The sequence below is a fragment of the Lepidochelys kempii genome, chromosome 6 (assembly GCF_965140285.1).
Source record: "Lepidochelys kempii isolate rLepKem1 chromosome 6, rLepKem1.hap1, whole genome shotgun sequence".
NCBI classification, from domain to species: domain Eukaryota; kingdom Metazoa; phylum Chordata; order Testudines; family Cheloniidae; genus Lepidochelys; species Lepidochelys kempii.
In genome coordinates, this window is record NC_136385.1 from 59,203,008 (window position 1) to 59,227,207 (window position 24,200).

The window sequence follows — 24,200 nt, forward strand, 5'->3', positions numbered from 1 at the left end:
TTTTTTTTTTATCAGCTTTGAATAGCAGCTATGCATTGCAATTTCACTGCAAAGTTATTTTTTTCCAAGCTGAAGAAGATTCCAAAGAATCATGGGAATTAGTGAGGGAATATATGTACATGTCCCCGACTTGCTGAGTTTTGCTACTTGGAGGAAGATTCCTCACTTTTGGATTCACCTTGAGGCCATTAAAAAAAAGTACTTCCTTTGGGTGACAAAGGATTTTCATGTTTCAATTAGACACTTAAAATCACCTTCTTCCAAATGGCTGGCTTGATACCTCCCCTGCCAGTCAGCATATGCTGCCCTAAGGGATATTTCCTAGTGTTTTGTCCGTTTTTCTTTAAGAATGTCCAGAGTGATGGAATTTCCACCAACTTTCCTTCAATAGCACTAAACAGGACCCAACTATGCAAATGCCTTTGCATGTAAATAACTTTACACATGTAAAGAGATCCAGTTTTAAAATCAATGGCCTCAGTCCTCCGAGAACACAAGCTTAATTGTATGCACTCAAATAGTCCCAATAACTTCAATAAGCACTCACAGTGCAGAAAGTTACAGGCATCTCTTATACGGTTTTGCAGGATCAGCACGTAAAACAATAAAGTGTAATGAATGGGGGAGAGAATGTTTATCTTTTTCTGCAAACTTTATTTCAAATAGTCATTGATCTAAGACGCCTCCTCCCCAAAAGTCACATGTGACTGTGAATATTTTTTAGAAGTCAAAAGTGGGATGAGTTTGCAAGGCAGCAGGCGACAGCAGAGACCCAGGGAGCAAATGAAATGTGGAGCCCGAGGGGCACAGAAAGAAGCCAGAGAAAAGCCCAGCAACTTGGCTTTGCAATTTTTTTTTCTTTCCCCAAAGTTGCTTTTAACCCTTTTCAAGTCCTCCTCCTTTTTCCAGTTTTCGTGCCCATTCCTGCTGCTTTTCTGCTGAAAGTGCCGGATCAGGAGGGGGTGGCAATGAGGTTCTGGGCTCCCGGCTGGGCGGCTATTCGGAGGGAAGGGGGGAGCGCAGGGGCACTGGGAGATCCCCGGGCCCGGGCGGCTGCGCCTCCCTCCCCCGGTTCGGGGGGTCCCCGGGCTCGGCCCCCGAACGCCCCTCTCTTCCGTTCTCCATGTCATTTCCTGTGCTAATAAGATGGTGGTCACGGCCGGGAGGGAGGGAGCCGCCGCCGCCGAGCCCGGCCCGGCCACGGGACCCGTCCTCGCCTGGGACTAGCGAGCCGGGCTGGCCGGGCCGGCGGGGAGGGAGGGGGCAGCGAGCCGGGGGCCCCCGGGCAGAGCGGGCCCCCCTACGCCGAGGCGGGGCCCCCGAGCCCGCAGCGCCGAGGTGAGTCAGCCCCTTTGGTAGCCAAGGTGGCCACGAAAATGGCTGCGGAGCGCGGGGGCGGAGGGGGGCGGAGCGCGGGGACGGAGCCGCGCTGGGCGGGGGGCCGCGGCTCCCTGCGGAGGGGGCGCTGGGGGGAAAGGGGCCTCCCCCCACCCACCGGCCTGCCCCGGGGTCCGCGAGCGGGCAGGTAGGTGCCTCCCCCTCCCCTGGGCGGGCGCTGGGCTCGGCCCCCTCCTCTCCCGCCCGCTCCGATGTTGCCTTTTTTCTTGCCCGCCCCTTCCTCCCCTAGTTGTTACATTGTATCCGGTGAGTGACGCGGCCGCGGGCCTATGGGCGGTGGGGGAGGGTAGCGAGCGTTCGAGGTTGGAACGCGGGGGCGGGTCCGCTAAAGGATAGGGGGGCGGTGAGAGGAGGTGAGGTGCTGGTTTGGTGGGGATTGGAGTGGGAGGCTGTGGGGTAGTAACTATGTGTTATGGGGGTAATTGGTTATGGGCGGGATGCTGAACATAGTTAAATGTTGTGGGAGAGGGGGCTGAGGCTATGTGTCGGATGAGGGAGTGTGTTACAGTCTCCCCCGCTGTCGCCGGTTAATTTCTGGTTAATTTCTGTTCAGGTTCTTATACCATGCCCATCAGTGTCTTCCCCTAGTCCCCTTGAGCTAACGGTGTAACTCAGAATGATACTGCTGGGTTAGCTTTGCATTTTCTTTGCTTGATAAGGACCTTTCTGTGCTGACTCTGCCCATCCCCGAGATTCTGGGATGCACCACTGGGTAGTGTCATGCCTTGCCAGCATTTTGCAGCTGGCCTCCTCAGCTACTGCAGAATTTAAGATTTCATTAAGTAATTATAGCTTTCACTGCGAAGCAAACCTCTGAACCTGAGCAAATCGTATCTTATGTAAGTGCAGCTAGACTGACATAGCAAATTCTGAGAGGTGTGAGATGGCCCCGTTTGTGTAAAGGTGTCATTGACTCTGAAGCCTAAGGATGTCAGTTTAAATGTCAGCAGTAATTACTCTATTGCTTACTGTTTTAACAAAAACTTCAGGCTGGTTTGAGGTTATAGGTAGGGTGTGAGTAGTGTACTATCACTTCTTTGTTCCCAAAATAACCACTGTTAAATAGGTATGGCACAGAGAAATTCTCAAATAAAAAGTTAAGGTTTTTTTGTTTTTGTGGAGTTAGATGTAGTGTTCCTGAGTATTGAGACAGCCATTGCAAATCCCAAACTTTTTACAAATGATCATCCAGCAATTGGCTATTCTATTTGCTGTTGATTATTCATTTATATTTCTGCGTAAACCATTTGTTGCCACTCAGGAAACAGACACAATATCATATGGTTTGTGTGATGAACCACACATCATGCATATCCCAAGTTAGCTGCTCACAAATACCCCAGAGGCTGAAACTTGTTCTCATAAGTCACTGGTCAGATACTTCCAAATAACAGATTTTCAGAAATCACAGTTTGGTTGTGAATGATTTGAAGCCAGAAAAAGTGTGAAATCTTCAACAATAAAATAGTTGCCGGGAATAATTCAAGAAGGCCTAGCTATATGCTTTTATAGTGCCTGGTAAATCCAGGCAGCACACTAACACTTAGAAATAATTTACATTTTCAAACCATTTTACAAAGTAAGCCTCACCACCCCATACCCTCAGTAATTAAGCTCTATCCCCTACTAAGAGAAACAAGTTTCAGAAGTGAAGTCACTAACTCAAGATCTCACAGCAAGTAAGCACCAGAGCAGCCAGAATTTGAATTTGTGAAATCCCGGCTCCAGGTTCAGTCTATTGGATTCTGATCCATCCATATAGGGTGACCAGATAACAAATGTGAAAAATCAGGGTTGGGGGCAATAGGTGCCTATACACGAAAAAAGCCCCAAATATTGTGACTGTCCCTATAAAATCGGGACATCTAGTCACCCTGGATCCATGTATGTATTAAAAAAATTAGAAGTTATTTAAACAAGGATGGTGGGCCAAAATACAAGGTTAAAAACTTTGAACTTGGTCATCCTGTGTTGCATACTGGAAAAAGAAGAGTGGCTTGAAGTCAGAATTGGAAGGTGTGAAATATTGTTTAGGATTAAGAAGGTTTTTGGTACTAAAAATAAGAGTGGAGAGAGAAGACAAAGAGCTATGTAGTGCAACATATAAAAAACAATGTTATCAGCTATATTTTGAAATCATTTAAACACCATAAATAAATTAACAAATAACTGACTCTTGCTACAAGAATTAGAAGTTATGCTGTTGTCTGGACAGATGAGCCCTCAAGGTATGTGATATGTTTGCTAAAAGCTAAGTCCATGTGGAGTACATTTCCTTGGGAGGAACTAAAACTTGTATTATCCAGGGATCTACTTACGTAAAAGAATAAGATCTGCATTTTCCATTTTGAGTCAAAGCTGGTTTCTGCATATTCATTTACCCAGTATTAATGTTAGTAAGGTTCACGTTGTCTGGTTTTAAAATTAAAACTGAGAAACACTCTTTCCCCTGCCCTAGATCCCCCACAGAGTGGAAATGGAAATTGTTGCAGTGCTTTGCTGAAGTAGTTATTTACCATATAGAAAACTTTCACCTTGTTTGTTTGAGCTGAATGCATATTGTTGATAGGAGCAGTGAAATTCCTTTTATTGTTATTAAATCCTTGGGGCTTCCTTCTGAACCCCCCCAAGAAGTGAGGACTACGGCTTCTCAGGTTGGGAGGAAATCAATACCTTTGATTCTCCAGGCATTCTGGTTGGGGAAGTGAGATAACGTACCAAACCAGGATAGAACCCTGGTTTGTTGAATTAGGAAAGCTATAGTTCAGCCTCTACGCAAAACTCTTGGGCCCCTGTGTTCCCTTCCCTTTTCAATGACTAGTATCTTATATAAATTGAAGAGAAAAAAGGACTGACTTAAATAAAACAACCCAAAACCTATCACAGCAAATCATTGTTCCTCTAGCACTGTGAGTGCATAAAGTGTTTTACATTAGGTGCAGCGTACTTAAAAAATATTGATCCCTGCCCCAAAAAGCGGACAGTCCAAGGATCCAACCTGCTAAGCAGTTCCTGGGAAGTAAAGAAGAACTTCAACTCCCACTTGACTCAGTAGAAGTTAAGGGTACTTGGCATCTGACAGAAATGGACCCTAAATGCCATCTTGGTATGGAGTGAAATGTTACAAGGCAATGAAAGCAGGGAGGAAAGTGGCTCTATTTTTTTAAGCTCTCTAATGACATAAAAATTAGGACAGAGCATTTTTGCTTCAAATTGAAGATTATGATCTGAAACAAAACACAATATTAGGACGTATATTTATTTTCAGTCAAAGGACACTTGTATCTAAGACACTCTTCTCTGCTGGCCTACAAACAACAGTCTAGCATTTCCCTGAAATATAGTTCACACACGTATATCAAGCACAATATCGTCTTAACATTTCATGGATTGCTCTTTATCTTTCTGGTTCTGAGTCACATTAGCTGCTCTAAGGCTGGCAACAATCACTCGCTTTTTGGATAGTTTAGTCGGAAGGATTTTGGTGACAGTGACTTTTGCACTGAAAACTAGTTTTAAGAAAACTTGATTTCTGCAGTTAATTATTTTATTGCTTGCCATTTAATGTAGTAATGCAAGGTTTTTTTGTTGAGATTTTTTACTTTTATTTGTTTTTTATCCCCAGCAATAAAATGAAGGAGCTTCTTAAAATCTTCTCCAGAAGATTTGCCTGGAGAAGCTAAACATAGCCCCATATGCACCACATGAGGGGGTGCATGTACCTAACATTCAGAACAATCTATTGCTTTCACAAGAGAAGCCAAAATAAAGAAAAAGACACTTTGCTGAATATGTTGTGCAACTCTTTGGAATCTTAAGAAGGTGGTAGTCCCTTAGATTCTGTTTGCCATTTGTCTAGATGTAATTCACATGCTTTCCCAGTGCAGAGTTTGGGTTCTCTCGTCTCTAATACTTGCCCTTTGGTTAACGTCAAGCTCACTGAGTAGAGGTTCTTCTGACTCCAGGTATGTGCCTCCCGAAGACACCTTGTCTGTTATAAAGGTAGTCTGTGCATTCAGCAACTGCCATTATTAGGCAAACCACAGAAACATTACCACATGGTAATATTGATTAGACTAGTGCCCACTCATTTTGCTAAGGTCTGTACAGGCACAAAATAAGCGATGTGTGTGTCCCAAAGTGCTTACAAGCTAAATCAACCTGACAGACAAGGGTTTGGAGGAGAAACAGAGTAATAGAAAGGTGAAGTAAATTGCCTCGATCACACAGTGGATCTGTGTTAGATCTGGGAATAGAAGCCAGCTCATCTGACTCCCAGTCCACTGCCCTATCTAGACTGTGCTGGCTTTGGATGGGCTGCTTAGCTTTTCGGCATCTAATCACAGTCTACCCTCCTTCTCGTTATATTTACATTTGCAACACATTCCACCAAAAAGGGCACTAACTAGTTTTTGCTTGAAAAATGAGGTCACCTCTGCAGCCCTGGCTTTTGGAATGAGAAGCGTAAGGCTTCATGGACCAAGGACTCCTGCACAATTATAGGAGGTTGAAGTGTCTCCCTTAGCACTGGCCTTTTCCCTAGTAATGGGGCAAGTGGATGCTCATTTTACAGGCTTTGGCTCTTTTCCCCCATTTTCTCTCTGCTGCTGAAAGCTTTCCCCCTCCCCACCCCGAGTGGAAAGGTTCCTTCTATACCGATGGTCCCTTTTAAAACTGCCCAGTGCAATGTTGTGTTTTAAGGATTCCCTCTTGGTTGAGCTCATGGAGGGAAGATTGGGAGCTGATCACCTGATTCCACAGCCTAGAAGAAACGTTAGAGAGGAGAACATGCTGGGAGAATCTTCAGAATAGAGGGGATCCCCAAGAGAGCAATCATACTGCATACTGAAAAGGCCAAATAGAGAACTCAGAAAAGCTCTGCATGTGGCCTCTCGAGGGACAGGGTGAGAACAGAGAAGTGGGTGAAAGAAAAACAGAGAAAAGCACTTCAAGGGAAGGGAGCTTATGTTTTATTTGTTCTCCAAAGTGCCTATTTCATGTCAAGCACTGTATTAATAATAGGAAAGACTGGGTAGGTGAGAGAATAGGAAAGGAAAAGGTGGCAATTCTGAGGTGCTGCATGTGAAAATATTTACCATTTAGAAATACTTTGTATATAATATAGACTAATGGAAACTGGTCTGTGAACAGTTTTCACACTTTAGACTGCTCATTAAGTAAGATTCAGGCTACAGCAAGGGGCAGTGTGGTGGGGTAAGAGAAGGTATTTGAGCTCCCAAAATCTCAAGTTCTTTTGGCTGAAAGAGTGAGGCTGTTCAGAATGCTGATGCTTAAACAGTTACCCTTAGGCTTCAGAGTCAACACCTCATTGAGAGGAATGGGATTCATAGACATTAAGGCCAAAAGGGCCCATCATGATCATCTAGTCTGACCTCCTACACATGCAAGCCATAGAACCTCATCAACCCACTCCTGTAATAGGCCCATAACCTCTGGCTGAGTTACTGAAGTCCTGAAATCATAATTTAAAGAGGTCAAGTTACAGAGAATCCAGCACTTACTCTAGTTTAAACCGGCAAATGACCTGCGCCCTATGCTGCAGAGGAAGGCAAAAAACCCTGTCGGTCTCTGCCAGTCTCACACTTCACATTTCTCAGAACTATTGCTTAAAAGCTTTGTGTCTTCAGCCTCCAGAAGACAACATTCCAAGTGTTTCACATTCAAAACATTTTCTTTGCATTCAGAAGGTGAAAACATATATATATATATATATATATATATATATATATATATATATATATATGTTTTTAAATGAAAGTTAAAATCTTCAGGTTTCAGAGTAGCAGCTGTGTTAAAAACTGATGGTCTCCAAAGAAATGTCAATGAAATATACTACAGGCTACCATCTCAGTGCAATCCATAGGTCACAAATAGCTTTTTATAATGTGCCCATCGTCAGGGTATCTAGGTGTATACATCTAATCTAACTTCACACAAAAGGCATGCCTACACAGCAGCTGGGAGGTATGCTTCACAGCTCGTGTAGACATATGTTAGCTCTGCTTGAGCTAGCCTGAGCCTCCACCCTTGTTGGTGCAGCCATGCCACTATTTTTAGCACAATAGCTTGAGCTAAACTAGAGTGTATGGGTCTGTGTGAGCTGGGAACCAAACTTCTTAGCTGTTGTGTGGGCATAAGCAAAAGGACTAGTTTCTCCCCCCCTCTCTCATTATGCTGCTGTTTCTTAGATTACAGTTTTACTTCAGTTGTCTGCCTGCGTCAGCAACATAGCCCAGCCATTCTACAGCTGCTATTAGGCAAACCACAGCATGCCCCGTATGATGGTATTTATTTGTAATGTCAGCTTATACAGTGTGCCTGACAAAAATATTGTAGGCTTTTGAACTCTTAATAAAAACATATCAGTAAAGAAATTAAAGTTGACGTAGTGTTTACCTACAGAGCTAAGATCTTCCCTGTTTCATTAAAAGCCTTGGTAAAAGGCTGGCAATAGAGGCCTAGCAATAGATTACTTTGGAGGCCAATGGATTGAATTTGTGTTGGACCAAGTTGGGAAGCAAATTACAGAATCAAGGTTCTCTGCCAAGTACATCATGTCCCCATCCCCTCTCTTCTCCAGTACCTCAGCTGGAGGTATAACATGCCATTGTATAACATGGAGAGAGGCAGATTTCTAGGGTATGTCTACACTAGGGATGTAAATATGGTTTGAAAAAGTACCCATTTAAACTATTAAAATTATATCAATTAACCATTTAATTGTTAACATGACGGGGTCGGGGGCCATCGCCTGCTCCCACGTGGTGAGGTCTAGGGTCCAGGCTGCTGCCAATCTGTTTTAAACATTAACTGCAATATATTAACAGTAAGCTAATACTTCTTCGTTAACTGTATAACCATTTGATATTTTGCATCCCTAGTCTATACAGCAAAGAAAATCCCGCAGCTGGCCTGAGCCAGTGGACTCGAGCTCATGGCTGCGGGGCTGTAGACTTCCAGGCCCTGGCTGGAGCCTGAGTTCTGGGACCGTCCCACCTCACAGGGTCATAGAGCCCACGCGCCAGCCCAAGCCCAGATGTTTACACAGTAGTGAAACAGCCCCACAGCCCAAGCCCTGCTCGCCTGAGTTGGCTGGCACAGGCCAGCCACGGGTGTCTAGTTGCTGTGCAGAATACCCTTTGACACACAGGACCCAAAGCATAACAGGCTTTATCAGTTAAAGCAGCAGTTTGAATTACACCTCACATTTAACAGAAAGTCGGTGTAGATCATAGATCACATGGCAGCCCCCGGGCAAGATGCCCAGCTGAGCAAGTGGAGAACCGTATTGTGCATTAATTAAAGCTTCAGAGTGGTCTTGACAGTTGGATTAGCCCTTGTAGCCACAACGTTGTGACCACTTGGGTGCTAACTAATGTGCCAGGTATGTCACATATGAAGTTCTGATGTCCCAAATGGATTGGAGAGCAGAACTAAAATAGAAAGGCATGCTGTCTGTCGTTACTTAGGGGCTTCATCAGAGGTGTGTGAAGGGAACCCAAGACTGGTATAGCAGGGGGTACTGTGGGTCAGAAATAATCTGTACTGGCAAAGCTCAGTGCCTGTAGTTTTGTGGATCCTGATTTTGGGCAAGCTCCTGTGGTTGGCTTAGCTCTCAAATTAATTGCCAAAGTCAGTGGAGGCTCATATGGGTGTATCTGGGGTGATACAGGAGTACAAACTGGTGACAATGCATGAGCTGATGGTATGAAACACTATCTTATATTTAGGCATTTTTTCTTACCTTCCACTGAAAGCCACACACATTTCTGTATGTATTACACTAGCATAAAGCTACGTGAACGTATTTGTTTTCACTCCTATCTGAATTCATGAGCCAGGACACAGATATATGTTTGGGAATCCCACACTTGTGAACAATAAACAGGAGTGTTACAGACCTGAAACTTTTACAAATTCCTGATGAGTCCTATTTCTAAGTTCACCCACTCAAGGTCAGTAATTGGAGCTATTATTGCTAAGGGACACCAAATGTTTCCATGCTGACAATTAAAGGCAACAGCTGAAACACTGTATAGCACATTCGCTTTCAGTACAATGAAGCTTTATTTTGATCACCTTTCATACAAACTGTATCCTAAACTGTTGTATTAAGTTAAATAAATATAGTTGCAGAATCAAATAATAACTAATAAAACAAGAATAAATAACTAAGAAGAAGAAACTAATAAGAGAGGAATATGCAAGGGAGAAAATATGTTTTCAGTTGCAATTGTTTTAAGGATGAAATTCTAAAATCATTTGTACCTTTCACTCTGGGTTCCCAAAATGCTCCTTTGATTGCTGGCTTCTCTTTTACACCTAGTCTGTGCAGCCTGTCTCCTTATTGTAGTCTGCCATTTTCTTTGGAAGAGGAGACATTTTGCTTGGAAGGTACCAGGACAGATGTTAGATATGGCTACAGTTAGTGATTGGCCTTTTAACCCACCTTAAGAAGCAATTACTGAACTCTGCCAATAAACTTGGAAAACTGACCTCAACAGAAATCAATACTGGTGATTGTTTCTACTCATTCATCATAGTACATTCTCATTATATAAATATATATTAGAGACTGCACATGTACTTGTTTCATGAGGGCTTGAAAAATCCACCTGCCTAGGCAAGTAGGAAGTGTCCCTGAATAGGTACCATCAACTTTGGCAGAATCTAAGCTTTCACTTTTTTAACTACTGAGTTTCTGTCACTTATGGTTATGAAGAAGATTTACAAATGTGAATAGCATGTAACCAAATGCATTGACATCTGCCTGAATTTTGATGGTACCCTGGCTTCTGCTTCTTATAGGTTTTGTAGGGAAGGAGGTATGGCAGTGCAAAAATAACTTTCATAATCCTGGCTAGTAGGCAAAGTCCTTGGGCCATTGGGAACTTTATGAATTCTTCAAGCCTTGTGCATTGTTTAGCCCTCCAGAACCATCATTCATATATGGTTAAATATCCCTACGTGCATGGTGTGTTGCTTTGTTCCTTGAGAAATCTGTTCTGAAATCTGTGGAAATGTATCAGAAGAGAAACTGATAGGATTCCAGTGCTATAGGGTCTGCTCAATAGAGAGCAATTGCAGGGGTTGTGCTCTCTTTATCTTGTGTATCCAGAGGTTGTAACTACTTATTGGATTGCTTTCTTTGTGGCATTAGCGCCAAGTAAATCAATGCTATTTCTTTCATGATTCTGTGGATTTTGCTGGTATTTGTTGAGTAGGATTATTCTGTGGTCATGTGTTTGAAAGGCTTTTCTGGGAGTTACTGGATATTCTGGGCTAGCTTGTGGGTTTCTGTGGTCAATGAGATAGTTTGTTCTTCTGAAGTATTGTGAGGTTTTTCATTAACTTTGCTATGAATTGGATTAAGCCCTTCAAATCTTTTTTTTGTTTCCACTAGTGTGTGTTCTTAAAATTTGTCCCTGTCATAAAGGAGCTGCAGCTATTCTTGCATAAACTGCTTGCTTTGGGAATAGAATGCACCCTCAGAACAGAGGTATGAGGGAATATAACTTCAAAAGTTCCCTGCCTCTGTGAGAGGCTCTGGGTTAGGGAATGCAGTGCCCAAACTTCCCCTTCTCTATATAGAAGGGAATGTGCAGATAGAATTATAGCGTTGATGAATTCAGCACACGGATATCTGATTTCTTGGCAGATTTGATCCCAGGCATAGCTGGCCTGCAGCCTACGCTGAGGAAAAGGCGATCAAAATGACCACACTCAGGCAACATGGATGCAAGCTGTGTAACATGAACCCCTAACCTACAGGCAGCTTTACCAGCTCTGTTGTACTGTGAGATCTTATCTTCCTAATGGCCTACAAGAAGGTACAAATGAGGAAGAACAAATATGATTCTTGCTTTGGTTTCCGTTTTATAGAAGAGTTTATTTGCTCTTGTTATAACTGGTGCTATTGTTATGCTTTTAAAGAGCTGAGTGAGTTTGTTAGAATTTTAGAAATTCATGTCAGTTATGTCAGGAGTTTTGGTTACTTTTGCCCTCTTCCTTTCTAAAGCTACACCTCCCCCATTCATTTGGAGAATGAAGCTAGAGCCTGGTCAACACTGGAAAATTAGGTCGGTTTAACTATGTAGGTCGGGGTGTGAATAATCCACACCCTCTGAGCAGCATAATTAAACTGACCAAAGTCCCCTTGTAGAAGGCACTGTTTGTCAGAAAAATTCTTCTGTCAATCTAGCTACCACCTCTCTGGGAGATGGATTACCTACTCTGACGGGAGAATCCCTCCCATCAACATAGGTAGTGTTTACACTGAAGCTACACAGCTGTGGTGCTGTAGCATTTTAAGTGTAGACAAGCCTTAAATCTCTGGAAAGGAGGCAGCTGCATGATATGTAACATCCTGTAATATTGATAGTGGTTTTTCTTTATAATAACTGTAAAGAGCCTATCAAATATCATCATCCTAGAAGTCATAGATGAAAAAGCTCTGTTGAGTCCTACCCAGTCAATCTCTCTGGAGCCAGGAGTGTTATTCAATATTTATATTACAGTAGTGCCCAGAAGCCTGACTTGGATTGGGAGCCTGCTGCATGAACAGAAGTAGAAATGGTCCCTGCTGCAAAAAATTTTAAATCTGAGAATTTTTTCCAACAGTACACTTTTGATTTGGGTGTTTGATAACCGCCCTTCTCTATATCTGTGTGTCTATTGCTATGACTAACTCTACAACTGTAGATGGTTGTGTAAGTGACCTGAGATCTCTTCCTACTCCTCCACCTTTTTAAGATGAAGGACTTGAGGTTGCAATAGGTAAATTTATATAGTTTACCTCTAGAGACCTCATTTCACATGATCATGAATGGAAGTTAGTTTTGTACTTAGTCTCTACTTAGTCCCTAGTGGGCATTTGTCTAGACAGTATGACAATATCATCAATCTACTTAGGAGAAGCCAAAGACTGAAAAAATAGGGCACACTCAGGGCTATGTACATTGTCAGAATTGGGTGGAATCCCAGCAGCGGTACATCTGTGGAGGCTGCACTGAAGTACATTGTCAGAGCAGCAAGATGGATAGAGGTGAATTGATCAAGCTCCATGTGGGAAGTTTTCACAGAATCTGCCAATGCTTCACCTGTCTCTCAGCTGTGCTCTGTCCATCCCTTTCATCAGCACTCAACATTCACCTGAATAAGGGAAAAGAAAATATTATTGATAAAGTAATGAATGGCTTGAACTTCTAGAAACAGAAAGAGTGAAAGGCTAACTCTTTGTAATTGCTCTTCAGAGGGACTAATACATATAAAACCTTGATCATTGCCTGGGTGTCCTTCTGATGGGCACTGGAGGGTGAGATGCCAGGCAGTGCTGGTACTACGGGCAGTTCTGCCCATGACAGTTGGGCCATATGAATTATCTCTGTGCCTTTCAGCTAATTCTTTTCTATTGATTTTCATGAATCACTTCCCATATCTGTGGGTAAGAAATTAAAATGGCAGTTTACCAGCTGGGATAGCCACATCTGCTATTTAAAATGGTATCTCTGGGGTCTGCTTCCTGCCCACACTCTTTCTTTTGGGGTAGATGTTGAAATACATCAAGAACCGGTGTCACTTATCTAGGTCATTTCGTGGGCTAGCCAGAAGAAGTGCACACTGAGTGAGTGTTTAGAACCTGCATGAAAATACCTTTGAAATGCATTGGAGATTTCATTTGAGAGGCAGAGAAGCACTTTGATCCTTGTCTATAACATGTTGGGTGTTATGTGTCAGGGTTTCAGGTTCACAGCTGGGTTGGTTGATGGAACCTCTTGGACTTGACGTGTGTGTTATAAAATGCTAAAGGCACTTGGGTGCCCTCCCTTTTCCCCCCCAACACCCAGCGTAAGAATCTAGACAAGAGAAATCCATTACTCTAGCCCAGGTTACGGGTACCAGTCATTCCCCGATTCTGCCCCACCTTCCCAAAGCAAACAAACACAAACCCCACAGGTGAGAATGCTGTTGATGCTAAGGAACTTTGAGCCTTGACAATGGTTCATAGGGGAGGTGGTCAGGAGAAAACTTTTAGCTTAGGACCAAAATCTAAAACCCATATTGAAGACATTAATTTTTATGAATGAGAACTGCCTGGACTCACCAAGATTAAAATTGGCAAGTGTTGCAGGAGGTATGTGGAGCAGTATAAAGACTAGTAAAACCAGATTTTCAAACAAGCTGAGCCTATTGGATGCCAGCTCTTTTGAAAATCTGGCCCTTACAGACCCCAAACATAACTTCCCTTTGGCTAATTGTGTGTATATTGCCATCTACAGGGGCTGTAATGTGTGTGGTAGCAAGAGCAAGCGGGACATGTATTGTGTTTCAGGAATTGGTAAAACTAAAAGTGACACTGTAGTAGTATGGCTCCTACAGATAAGCAAAGCTGTGTGCAGCTATGCTCAGGACAGGGCATGCTCATCCGCAGGAGCATCAGAAGCTCCCTAGAATTTGGGGGGCCATCGGTACCCGAACTATGGCCCCGCCCCGCCTCTTCCCCCTTAGTTTCCACCCTCGCTCCACCTCTTCCCCTGAGTCCTGCCCCCTGCTCGCTTCTCTCCACCTCTTTCTTGCCGTTGAGGCAGGTAAAAAGTGGGGAGGGCTCCTTTGAGATAAGGTGACTCATAGCTTAATAAAGTAATGAGACGAGATCAGTGTGTATGGGGCAGGATGGCATACACAAAGTGCTAAGGTTTTCAGTTTGTGAGTTTGGGGTTTAAATTTAATACTGGAAGGGCAAAACATTTTAAATCTCAGTCCTATCACCTGCAACGAGGAGCTCTTTTCCATCTAGAGAATATGGTACCACCTTAAAGGGCTGTTCAGCTGGAGCTCTATCTTGTCTGCATCCCTGTGTTCTGTTTCAGTAGCTCAGGTCTATTGAAGACCTATCGTAACTGTGAGCCTAACCAGTGGAAAATAGGTAAAGGTCCATGAACTGTCACAATAACCTGTTATATAAATCCAAAGAGGAAACAAAAAACTAAACTAATTGAAACAAAGAGGATTTTCTAATATTATCCGGCTAGGACTGTATTAAAATTATGACTGGTAAACAAAAGAAATAAGGGATTGAAAATTAATAAACCAAAATTGGTGCTTTGAAAACTAGGCCTAAGTGGTAGACAGAATAATAAGAGGATGGGCCATTCCACCCATTATCCCTTTTCAGGGTGCTTTTTAAAAAAAAAAAAAAAAAAAGCATGGTTGGGGGGGAGGGAAAAAACTTTTACCATCACTACAGCTGTGGAGGAAGGATTTTTGCTGTGACCTCAAACATCAATTCACTAGTAGGAATGGTTGCTGGTGCAACGATGATTGTCAATGACCCTAGCCTAATACACATGAGATCATAGAATATCAGGGTTGGAAGGGACCTCAGGAGGTCATCTAGTCCAACCCCCTGCTCAAAGCAGGACCAATCCCCAACTAAATCATCCCAGCCAGGGCTTTGTCCAGCCTGACCTTAAAAACCTCTAAGGAAGGAGATTCCACCACCTCCCTCGGTAACCCATTCCAGTGTTTCACCACCCTCCTAGTGAAAAAGTTTTTCCTAATATCCAACCTAAACCTCCCCCACTGCAACTTGAGACCATTACTCCTTGTTCTATTATCTGCTACCACTGAGGACAGTCTAAATCCATCCTCTTTGGAATCCCCTTTCAGGTAGTTGAAAGCAGCTATCAAATCCCCCCCTCATTCTTCTCTTCTGCAGAGTAAATAATCCCAGTTCCCTCAGCCTCTCGTCATAAATCATGTGCTCCAGCCCCCTAATCATTTTTGTTGCCCTCCACTGGACTCTCTCTAATTTGTCCACATCCTTTCTGTAATGGGGGGCCCAAAACTGGATACAGTACTCCAGATGAGGCCTCACCAGTGCTGAATAGAGGGGAATGATCATGTCCCTCGATCTGCTGGCAATGCCCCTACTTATACAGCCCAAACTACCATTAGCCTTTTTGGCAACAAGGGCACACTGTTGACTCATATCCAGCTTCTTGTCCACTGTAACCCCTAGGTTCTTTTCTGCAGAACTGCTGCCTAGCTGCTCAGTTCCTAGTCTGTAGCAGTGCATGGGATTCTTCCATCCTAAGTGCAGGATTCTGCACTTGTCCTTGCTGAACCTCATCAGATTTCTTTTGGCCCAATCCTCTAATTTTTCTAGGTCCTTCTGTATCCTCTCCCTACCCTCCAGCGTATCTACCACTCCTCCCAGTTTAATGTCATATGCAAACTTGCTGAGGGTGCAATCCACACCATCCTCCAGATCGTTAATGAAGATATTGAACAAAACCAGCCCCAGGACTGACCCTTGGGGCACTCCGCTTGATACCAGCTGCCAACTAGACATGGAGCTATTGATCACTACCCGTTGAGCCCAACAATCTAGCCAACTTTCTATCCACTTTATAGTCCGTTCATCCAGCCATTCTACTTTAACTTGCTGGCAAGAATACTGTGGGAGACCGTATCAAAAGCTTTGCTAAAGTCAAGGAATAACATGTCCACTGCTTTCCCCTCATCCACAGAGCCAGTTATCTCATCATGGAAGGCAATTAAGTTAGTTAGGTATGACTTGCTCTTGGTGAATCCATGTTGACTGTTCCTGGTCACTTTCCTCTCCTCTAAGTTGCTTCAGAACTGATTCCTTGAGGACTTGCTCCATGATTTTTCCAGGGACTGAAGTGAGGCTGACTGGCCTGTAGTTCCCTGAATCCTCCTCCTTCCCTTTTTTTAAGGAGTTGGCTGATGTGATTGCAGAGCCATTGGCCATTATCTTTGAAAACTCGTGGCGAACGGGGGAAGTCCCGGATGACTGGAAAAAGGCTAAAGTAGTGCCAATCTTTAAAAAAGGGAAGAAGGAGGATCCTGGGAACTACAGGCCAGTCAGCCTCACCTCACTCCCCGGAAAAATCATGGAGCAGGTCCTCAAAGAATCAATCCTGAAGCACTTACATGAGAGGAAAGTGATCAGGAACAGTCAGCATGGATTCACCAAGGGAAGGTCATGCCTGACTAATCTAATCGCCTTTTATGATGAGATTACTGGTTCTGTGGATGAAGGGAAAGCAGTGGATGTATTGTTTCTTGACTTTAGCAAAGCTTTTGACACGGTCTCCCATAGTATTCTTGTCAGCAAGTTAAGGAAGTATGGGCTGGATGAATGCACTATAAGGTGGGTAGAAAGTTGGCTAGATTGTCGGGCTCAACGGGTAGTGATCAATGGCTCCATGTCTAGTTGGCAGCCGGTATCAAGTGGAGTGCCCCAAGGGTCGGTCCTGGGGCCGGTTTTGTTCAATATCTTCATAAATGATCTGGAGGATGGTGTGGATTGCACTCTCAGCAAATTTGCGGATGATACTAAACTAGGAGGAGTGGTAGATACGCTGGAGGGCAGGGATAGGATACAGAGGGACCTAGACAAATTGGAGGATTGGGCCAAAAGAAATCTGATGAGGTTCAACAAGGATAAGTGCAGGGTCCTGCACTTAGGACAGAAGAATCCAATCCACCGCTACAGACTAGGGACCGAATGGCTAGGCAGCAGTTCTGCGGAAAAGGACCTAGGGGTGACAGTGGACGAGAAGCTGGATATGAGTCAGCAGTGTGCCCTTGTTGCCAAGAAGGCCAATGGCATTTTGGGATGTAGAAGTAGGGGCATAGCAAGCAGATCGAGGGACGTGATCGTCCCCCTCTATTCGACATTGGTGAGGCCTCATCTGGAGTACTGTGTCCAGTTTTGAGCCCCCCATTACAGAAAGGATGTGGACAAATTAGAGAGAGTCCAGCGAAGGGCAACAAAAATGATTAGGGGTCTGAAACACATGACTTATGAGGAGAGGCTGAGGGAACTGGGATTGTTTAGTCTGCAGAAGAGAAGAATGAGGGGGGATTTGATAGCTGCTTTCAACTACCTGAGAGGTGGTTCCAGAGAGGATGGTTCTAGACTATTCTGAGTGGTAGAAGAGGACAGGACAAGGAGTAACGGTCTCAAGTTGCAGTGGGGGAGGTTTAGGTTGGATATTAGGAAAAACGTTTTCACTAGGAGGTTGGTGAAACACTGGAATGCGTTACCTAGGGAGGTGGTAGAATCTCCTTCCTTAGAAGTTTTTAAGGTCAGGCTTGACAAAGCCCTGGCTGGGATGATTTAATTGGGGATTGGTCCTGATTTGAGCAGGGGGTTGGACTAGATGACCTCCTGAGGTCCCTTCCAACCCTGATATTCTATGATTCTATGACTTGTACTCGTCCAGCTTTTCTAAATAGTCCTGAACCACTTCTTTCTCCACACAGGGTTCGTCACCTCCTCCCCATACTGTGCTGCCCAGTGCAGTAGTCTGGGAACTGACTTAGTTCGTGAAGACAGAGGCAAAAAAAGTATTGAGTACATTAGCTTTTTCCACATCCTCTGTCACTAGGTTGCCTCTCTCATTCAGTAAGGGGCCCATGCTTTCCTTGACTACCTTCTTGTTGCTAACATACCTGAAGAAACCCTCCTTGTTACTCTTAACATCCCTTGCTAGCTGCAACTCCCAAGTGTGGTTTGGCCATCCTGATTTCGCTCCGGCATGCCTGAGCAATATTTTTACTGGTCATTTGTCCAGTCTTCTTCTTCTTGTAAGCTTCTTTTTTGTGTTTAAGATCAGCAAGGATTTCACTGTTAAGCCAAGCTGGTCGACTGCCATATTTACTCTTCTTTCTACACATTGGGATGGTTTGTTCCTGCAACCTCAATAAGGATTCTTTAAAATACAGTCAGCTATCCTGGACTCCTTTCCCCCTCATGTTATTCTCCCAGGGGATCCTGCCCATCAGTTCCCCGAGGGAGTCAAAGTCTGCTTTTCTGAAGTCCGGGGTGCATATTCTGCTGCTCTCCTTTCTTCCTTGTGTCAGGATCCTGAACTTGACCATCTCATGCTCACTGTCTCCCAGGTTCCCATCCACTTTTGCTTCCCCTACTAATTCTTCCCGGTTTGTGAGCAGCAAGTCAAGAAGAGCTCTGCCCCTAGTTGGTTCCTCCAGCACTTGCACCCGGAAATTGTCCCTACACTTTCCAAAAACTTCTTGGATTGTCTGTGCACCGCTGTATTGCTCTCCCAGGAGATAATGGGGTGATTGAAGTCCCCCATGAGAACCAGGGCCTGCAATCTAGTAATTTCTGTTAGTTGCCAGAAGAAAGCCTTGTCCACCTCATCCCCCTGGTCTGGTAGTCTCTAGCAGACTCCCACCACGACATCACCCTTGCTGCTCACACTTCTAAACTTAATCCAGAGACTCTCTGGTTTCTCTGCAGTTTCATACTGGAGCTCTGAGCCGTCCTACTGCTCTCTTACATACAGTGCAAATCCCCCATCTTTTCTGCCCTGCCTGTCCTTCCTGAACAGTTTATATCCATCCATGGCAGTACTCCAGTCATGTGAGTTATCCCACCAAGTCTCTGTCATGGATGGTTATAAACTGTTCAGGAAGGACAGGCAGGGCAGAAAAGGTGGGGGAGTAGCACTGTATGTAAGGGAGCAGTATGACTGCTCAGAGCTCCGGTACGAAACTGCAGAAAAACCTGAGTGTCTCTGGATTAAGTTTAGAAGTGTGTACAACAAGAGTGATGTAGTGGTGGGAGTCTGCTATAGACCACCGGACCAGGGGGATGAGGTGGATGAGGCTTTCTTCCGGCAGCTCACGGAAGCTACTAGATCGCATGCCCTGATTCTCATGGGTGACTTGAATTTTCCTGATATCTGCTGGGAGAGCAATACAGCGGTGCATAGACAATCCAGGAAGTTTTTGGAAAGCGTAGGGGACAATTTCCTGGCGCAAGTGCTAGAGGAGCCAACTAGGGGGGGCGCTTTTCTTGACCTGCTGCTCACAAACCGGGTAGAATTAGTGGGGGAAGCAAAAGTGGATGGGAATCTGGGAGGCAGTGACCATGAGTTGGTTGAGTTCAGGATCCTGACGCAGGGAAGAAAGGTAAGCAGCAGGATACGGACCCTGGACTTCAGGAAAGCAGACTTTGACCCCTTCAGGGAACGGATGGCCAGGATCCCCTGGGGGACTAACTTGAAGGGGAAAGGAGTCCAGGAGAGCTGGCTGTATTTCAAGGAATCCCTGTTGAGGTTACAGGGACAAACCATCCCGATGAGTCGAAAGAATAGTAAATATGGCAGGCGACCAGCTTGGCTTAATGGTGAAATCCTAGCGGATCTTAAACATAAAAAAGAAGCTTACAAGAAGTGGAAGGTTGGACATATGACCAGGGAAGAGTATAAAAATATTGCTCGGGCATGTAGGAATGTTATCAGGAGGGCCAAATCGCACCTGGAGCTGCAGCTAGCCAGAGATGTCAAGAGTAACAAGAAGGGTTTCTTCAGGTATGTTGGCAACAAGAAGAAAGCCAAGGAATGTGTGGGCCCCTTACTGAATGAGGGAGGCAACCTAGTGACAGAGGATGTGGAAAAAGCTAATGTACTCAATGCTTTTTTTGCCTCTGTTTTCACTAACAAGGTCAGCTCCCAGACTGCTGCGCTGGGCATCACAAAATGCGGAAGAGATGGCCAGCCCTCTGTGGAGATAGAGGCGGTTAGGGACTATTTAGAAAAGCTGGACGTGCACAAGTCCATGGGGCCGGACGAGTTGCATCCGAGAGTGCTGAAGGAATTGGCGGCTGTGATTGCAGAGCCACTGGCCATTATCTTTGAAAACTCGTGGCGAACCGGGGAAGTCCCGGATGACTGGAAACAGGCTAATGTAGTGCCAATCTTTAAAAAAGGGAAGAAGGAAGATCCTGGGAACTACAGGCCAGTCAGCCTCACCTCAGTCCCTGGAAAAATCATGGAGCAGGTCCTCAAAGAATCAATCCTGAAGCACTTACATGAGAGGAAAGTGATCAGGAACAGCCAGCATGGATTCACCAAGGGAAGGTCATGCCTGACTAATCTAATCGCCTTTTATGATGAGATTACTGGTTCTGTGGATGAAGGGAAAGCAGTGGATGTATTGTTTCTTGACTTTAGCAAAGCTTTTGACACGGTCTCCCATAGTATTCTTGTCAGCAAGTTAAGGAAGTATGGGCTGGATGAATGCACTATAAGGTGGGTAGAAAGCTGGCTAAATTGTCGGGCTCAACGGGTAGTGATCAATGGCTCCATGTCTAGTTGGCAGCCGGTATCAAGTGGAGTGCCCCAAGGGTCGGTCCTGGGGCCGGTTTTATTCAATATCTTCATAAATGATCTGGAGGATGGTGTGGATTGCACTCTCAGCAAATTTGCGGATGATACTAAACTGGGAGGAGTGGTAGATACCCTGGAGGGGAGGGATAGGATACAGAAGGACCTAGACCAATTGGAAGATTGGGCCAAAAGGAATCTGATGAGGTTCAATAAGGATAAGTGCAGGGTCCTGCACTTAGGACGGAAGAACCCAATGCACAGCTACAGACTAGGGACCGAATGGCTAGGCAGCAGTTCTGCGGAAAAGGACCTAGGGTTGACAGTGGACGAGAAGCTGGATATGAGTCAGCAGTGTGCCCTTGTTGCCAAGAAGGCCAATGGCATTTTGGGATGTATAAGTAGGGGCATAGCGAGCAGATCGAGGGACGTGATCGTTCCCCTCTATTCGACATTGGTGAGGCCTCATCTGGAGTACTGTGTCCAGTTTTGGGCCCCACACTTCAAGAAGGATGTGGATAAATTGGAGAGAGTCCAGCGAAGGGCAACAAAAATGATTAGGGGACTGGAACACATGAGTTATGAGGAGAGGCTGAGGGAGCTGGGATTGTTTAGCCTGCAGAAGAGAAGAATGAGGGGGGATTTGATAGCTGCTTTCAACTACCTGAAAGGGGGTTCCAAAGAGGATGGCTCTAGACTGTTCTCAATTGTAGCAGATGACAGAACGAGGAGTAATGGTCTCAAGTTGCAGTGGGGGAGGTTTAGATTGGATATTAGGAAAAACTTTTTCACTAAGAGGGTGGTGAAACACTGGAATGCGTTACCTAGGGAGGTGGTAGAATCTCCTTCCTTAGAGGTTTTTAAGGTCAGGCTTGACAAAGCCCTGGCTGGGATGATTTAACTGGGAATTGGTCCTGCTTTGAGCAGGGGGTTGGACTAGATGACCTTCTGGGGTCCCTTCCAACCCTGATATTCTATGATTCTATGATTCTGTTATTCCAATCACATCATAATTATTTGACTGTGCCGGGACATCCAGTTCTCCCTGCTTGTTTCCCAGGCTTCTTGCATTTGTGTATGGGCACTTAAGATAACCCGCTGATCATCCTGCTTTCTCAGTATGAGGCAGGAGTCTTCCCTTCTTGCGCTGTCCTGCACGTGCTTCCTCCTGGTATCCCACTTACCTCAGGGCTTTGGTCTCCTTCCCTCGGTGAACCTAGTTTAAAGCCCTCCTCACTAGGTTAGCCAGCCTGCTTGCAAAGATGCTCTTCCCTCTCTTCGTTAGGTGGAGCCCGTCTATGCCTAGCAATCTTCTTCTTGGAACACCATCCCATGGGCAAAAAATCCAAAGCCTTCTCTCCGGCATCACCTGCATACCATTCATTGACTTCCACGATTCAACGGTCTCTACCTGGGCCTTTTCCTTCCACAGGGAGGATGGACGAGAACACCACTTGCACGAGAAACTCCTTTATCCTTCTTCCTAGAGCCACGTAGTCTGCAGTCATCCGCTCAAGGACATTCTTGGCAGTAACATTGGTGCCCACAGGGAGAAGCAGGAAGGGGTAGTGATCCGAGGGCTTGATGAGTCTCGGCAGTCTCTCCGTCTCATTGTGAATCCTAGCTCCTGGCAAGCAGCATACGTCTCAGCTTTCCCAGTCAGGATGGCAGTTAGATGACTCAGTCCCCCTTAGGAGGGAGTCCCCGACCACCACCACCCGTCTCCTTTTCTGGAGAGCGGTGGTCATGGAACCCCCATCCCTATGACAGTGCATCTCATGCAATCCAATCGGTGGAGTCTCCTTCAGCTCCCTTCCCTCAGATGTATCATCTAATCCACTCTCCACATTAGTACCTGTGGAGAGAACGTAAAACCGGTTGCTCACCTGTATCTGCATTGCTGGTACATGGATGCGTCTCTTTCTTCTTCTGGAGGTCACATGCTGCCAATTTTCTTCACCGTCCTTATGTCCCCGCTGTGCAGCCTGCTCTGAATCTTCAGAACGTTGTGCCCGTAGAAGCATATCCTGATGTCTGTCCAGAAAATCTTCATTTTCTCTTATGCAACGCAGGGTTGATATTTGTTTCTCCAGACCTTGAACCTTCTCTTCCAATATGGAGACCAGCTTGCACTTTGTACAGTCATACTCTGTCTTCACCGTTGGGCACAAGGCAGATGTGCAGTCTGATCACAAGCCATTGGAAAGCGGCACAAAGAAGGTGCTGCTAAGTGCATCCAAGTGACTGCAGCACGGTGCTGAGGGCTGATATACAGCAGTTAATTGAAAGCTGGCTTCCTCTGTCTTCATATCGTTATCCTGGATCTGAGAAGGAACTTTAAATCCCTCCTTGAAAGGGAAAAAGAGACAAGACAATGTCTGTTCACGCAGCCACGTGTCTGCTCCGTGCATGAGAGCAGGCAGTCTGACGTTTTTCCCGCTAAGGGGCTTTGGAGTTGTGGGTGTTGACCTGTCCTCAGGGCTTCCTCTTGCCTGCAATCACTGGAAAGTTAAGTTGAATGTCTGCCCCAGTGCCAGCAACATCACATGCCTCCCCTCAGGGAGGCTTTGTGGGAAAGAGCTCCTCACAGCCCTCTGCTTCCTCCCCATTAGTTCTGCTTTTTCTTTTTGCTCTGATGCATTTTTAAAGCACACTCTTCAGGCAAAATAGTTTCTGTTTCTCTGGAGAAGGCTGGTAGCCTCTGTCTTCAGCCCAGGTACCTAGAATTGGTTATTAGAATTCTTTCCCTTCTCTGTGTGTGGATGTGCGGACAGAGCTCTGAGCCCCAAGAAATACCCAAGCCCATTGAGGGCAGTGACTTGCAATGTCTTGCTTTCCCTGGAATTAGCTGGGTCTTGAAGGAAGTTCTCTGTTTTGTTGGTTTGGGATTGGCAGTGTTTTATAAAGAAACAAAAGTGTCTGTGCCTAAAGATGCACTTACATTGTGGCTTCACCTCCAAAATCCACGGAGTATTAACTGGTGAATTCTCAATATGAATCAATGATTCCTCCAGTTTAGATTGACAGGTGGGAAATTGAAGCTGAAAAATTGTGACTTCCTCAAAATTACAAAGAATATCTGTTAAAACTAGGAATACTATTATTTATTTTTATTGCAGTGCCACACACACACCCCGGTGTTAGACCAGAATTCCATTGTGCTGTGTTATGGACAAGAGTTTACATTCTAAGAATCCAGAACCTAATCTTGAATAGGATCCAGAAGTATTGTTTCTGATTCTGTGCTCAGACCACTGTTCCTAGGTGGGCACTTCGGAAAGAAGGGTTCTGATTGACTATTGAATGTTGTTTGTGCAGAGATCAAGTGTACTGAGCCCTGGTTTATGCTACACAGTTAGGTTGACATAAGGCAGCTTATGTTCACCTAACTACATCAGTGTACACACTACAACCTTTTCCTGTTGATGTAAGTGCCCTACTATATTGACATAACTCCACTTCCTGGAGAGGCATAGGGCTTATGTTGGTGTAGGTAGGGTGACACAGTGGCAATGTAGACACTGCATTACTTACATCAGCTGTTGGCTGTCTTGTCAATTTCATGACTCTGCTGAAGCTCTGCTCCCCAGCTGCTGCCAGGTGGCTTGCGCTGCC

The 24,200-nt window shown here is 45.0% G+C and overlaps 1 protein-coding gene across 5 annotated transcripts in view; it reads left to right on the forward strand.

Annotated features, from left to right (window-relative positions):
- The first annotated feature begins 774 nt into the window (after positions 1-774).
- PRDM11 (PR/SET domain 11) overlaps positions 775-24,200 on the forward strand; it is a 62,459-nt gene continuing 39,033 nt past the window's right edge. The window contains exons 1-2 of one of the 5 annotated variants that reach the window (XM_073348086.2): positions 775-1,338; positions 11,078-11,249. In XM_073348086.2, the coding sequence (XP_073204187.1) occupies positions 11,235-11,249 (15 nt within the window). In that variant the 5' untranslated portion in view covers positions 775-1,338; positions 11,078-11,234. Of the gene's footprint in view, positions 1,339-1,536; positions 1,645-11,077; positions 11,250-24,200 lie in introns of those variants that run through there. The other 4 variants (XM_073348090.2, XM_073348091.2, XM_073348087.2 and 1 more) reach the window with 4 other exon arrangements.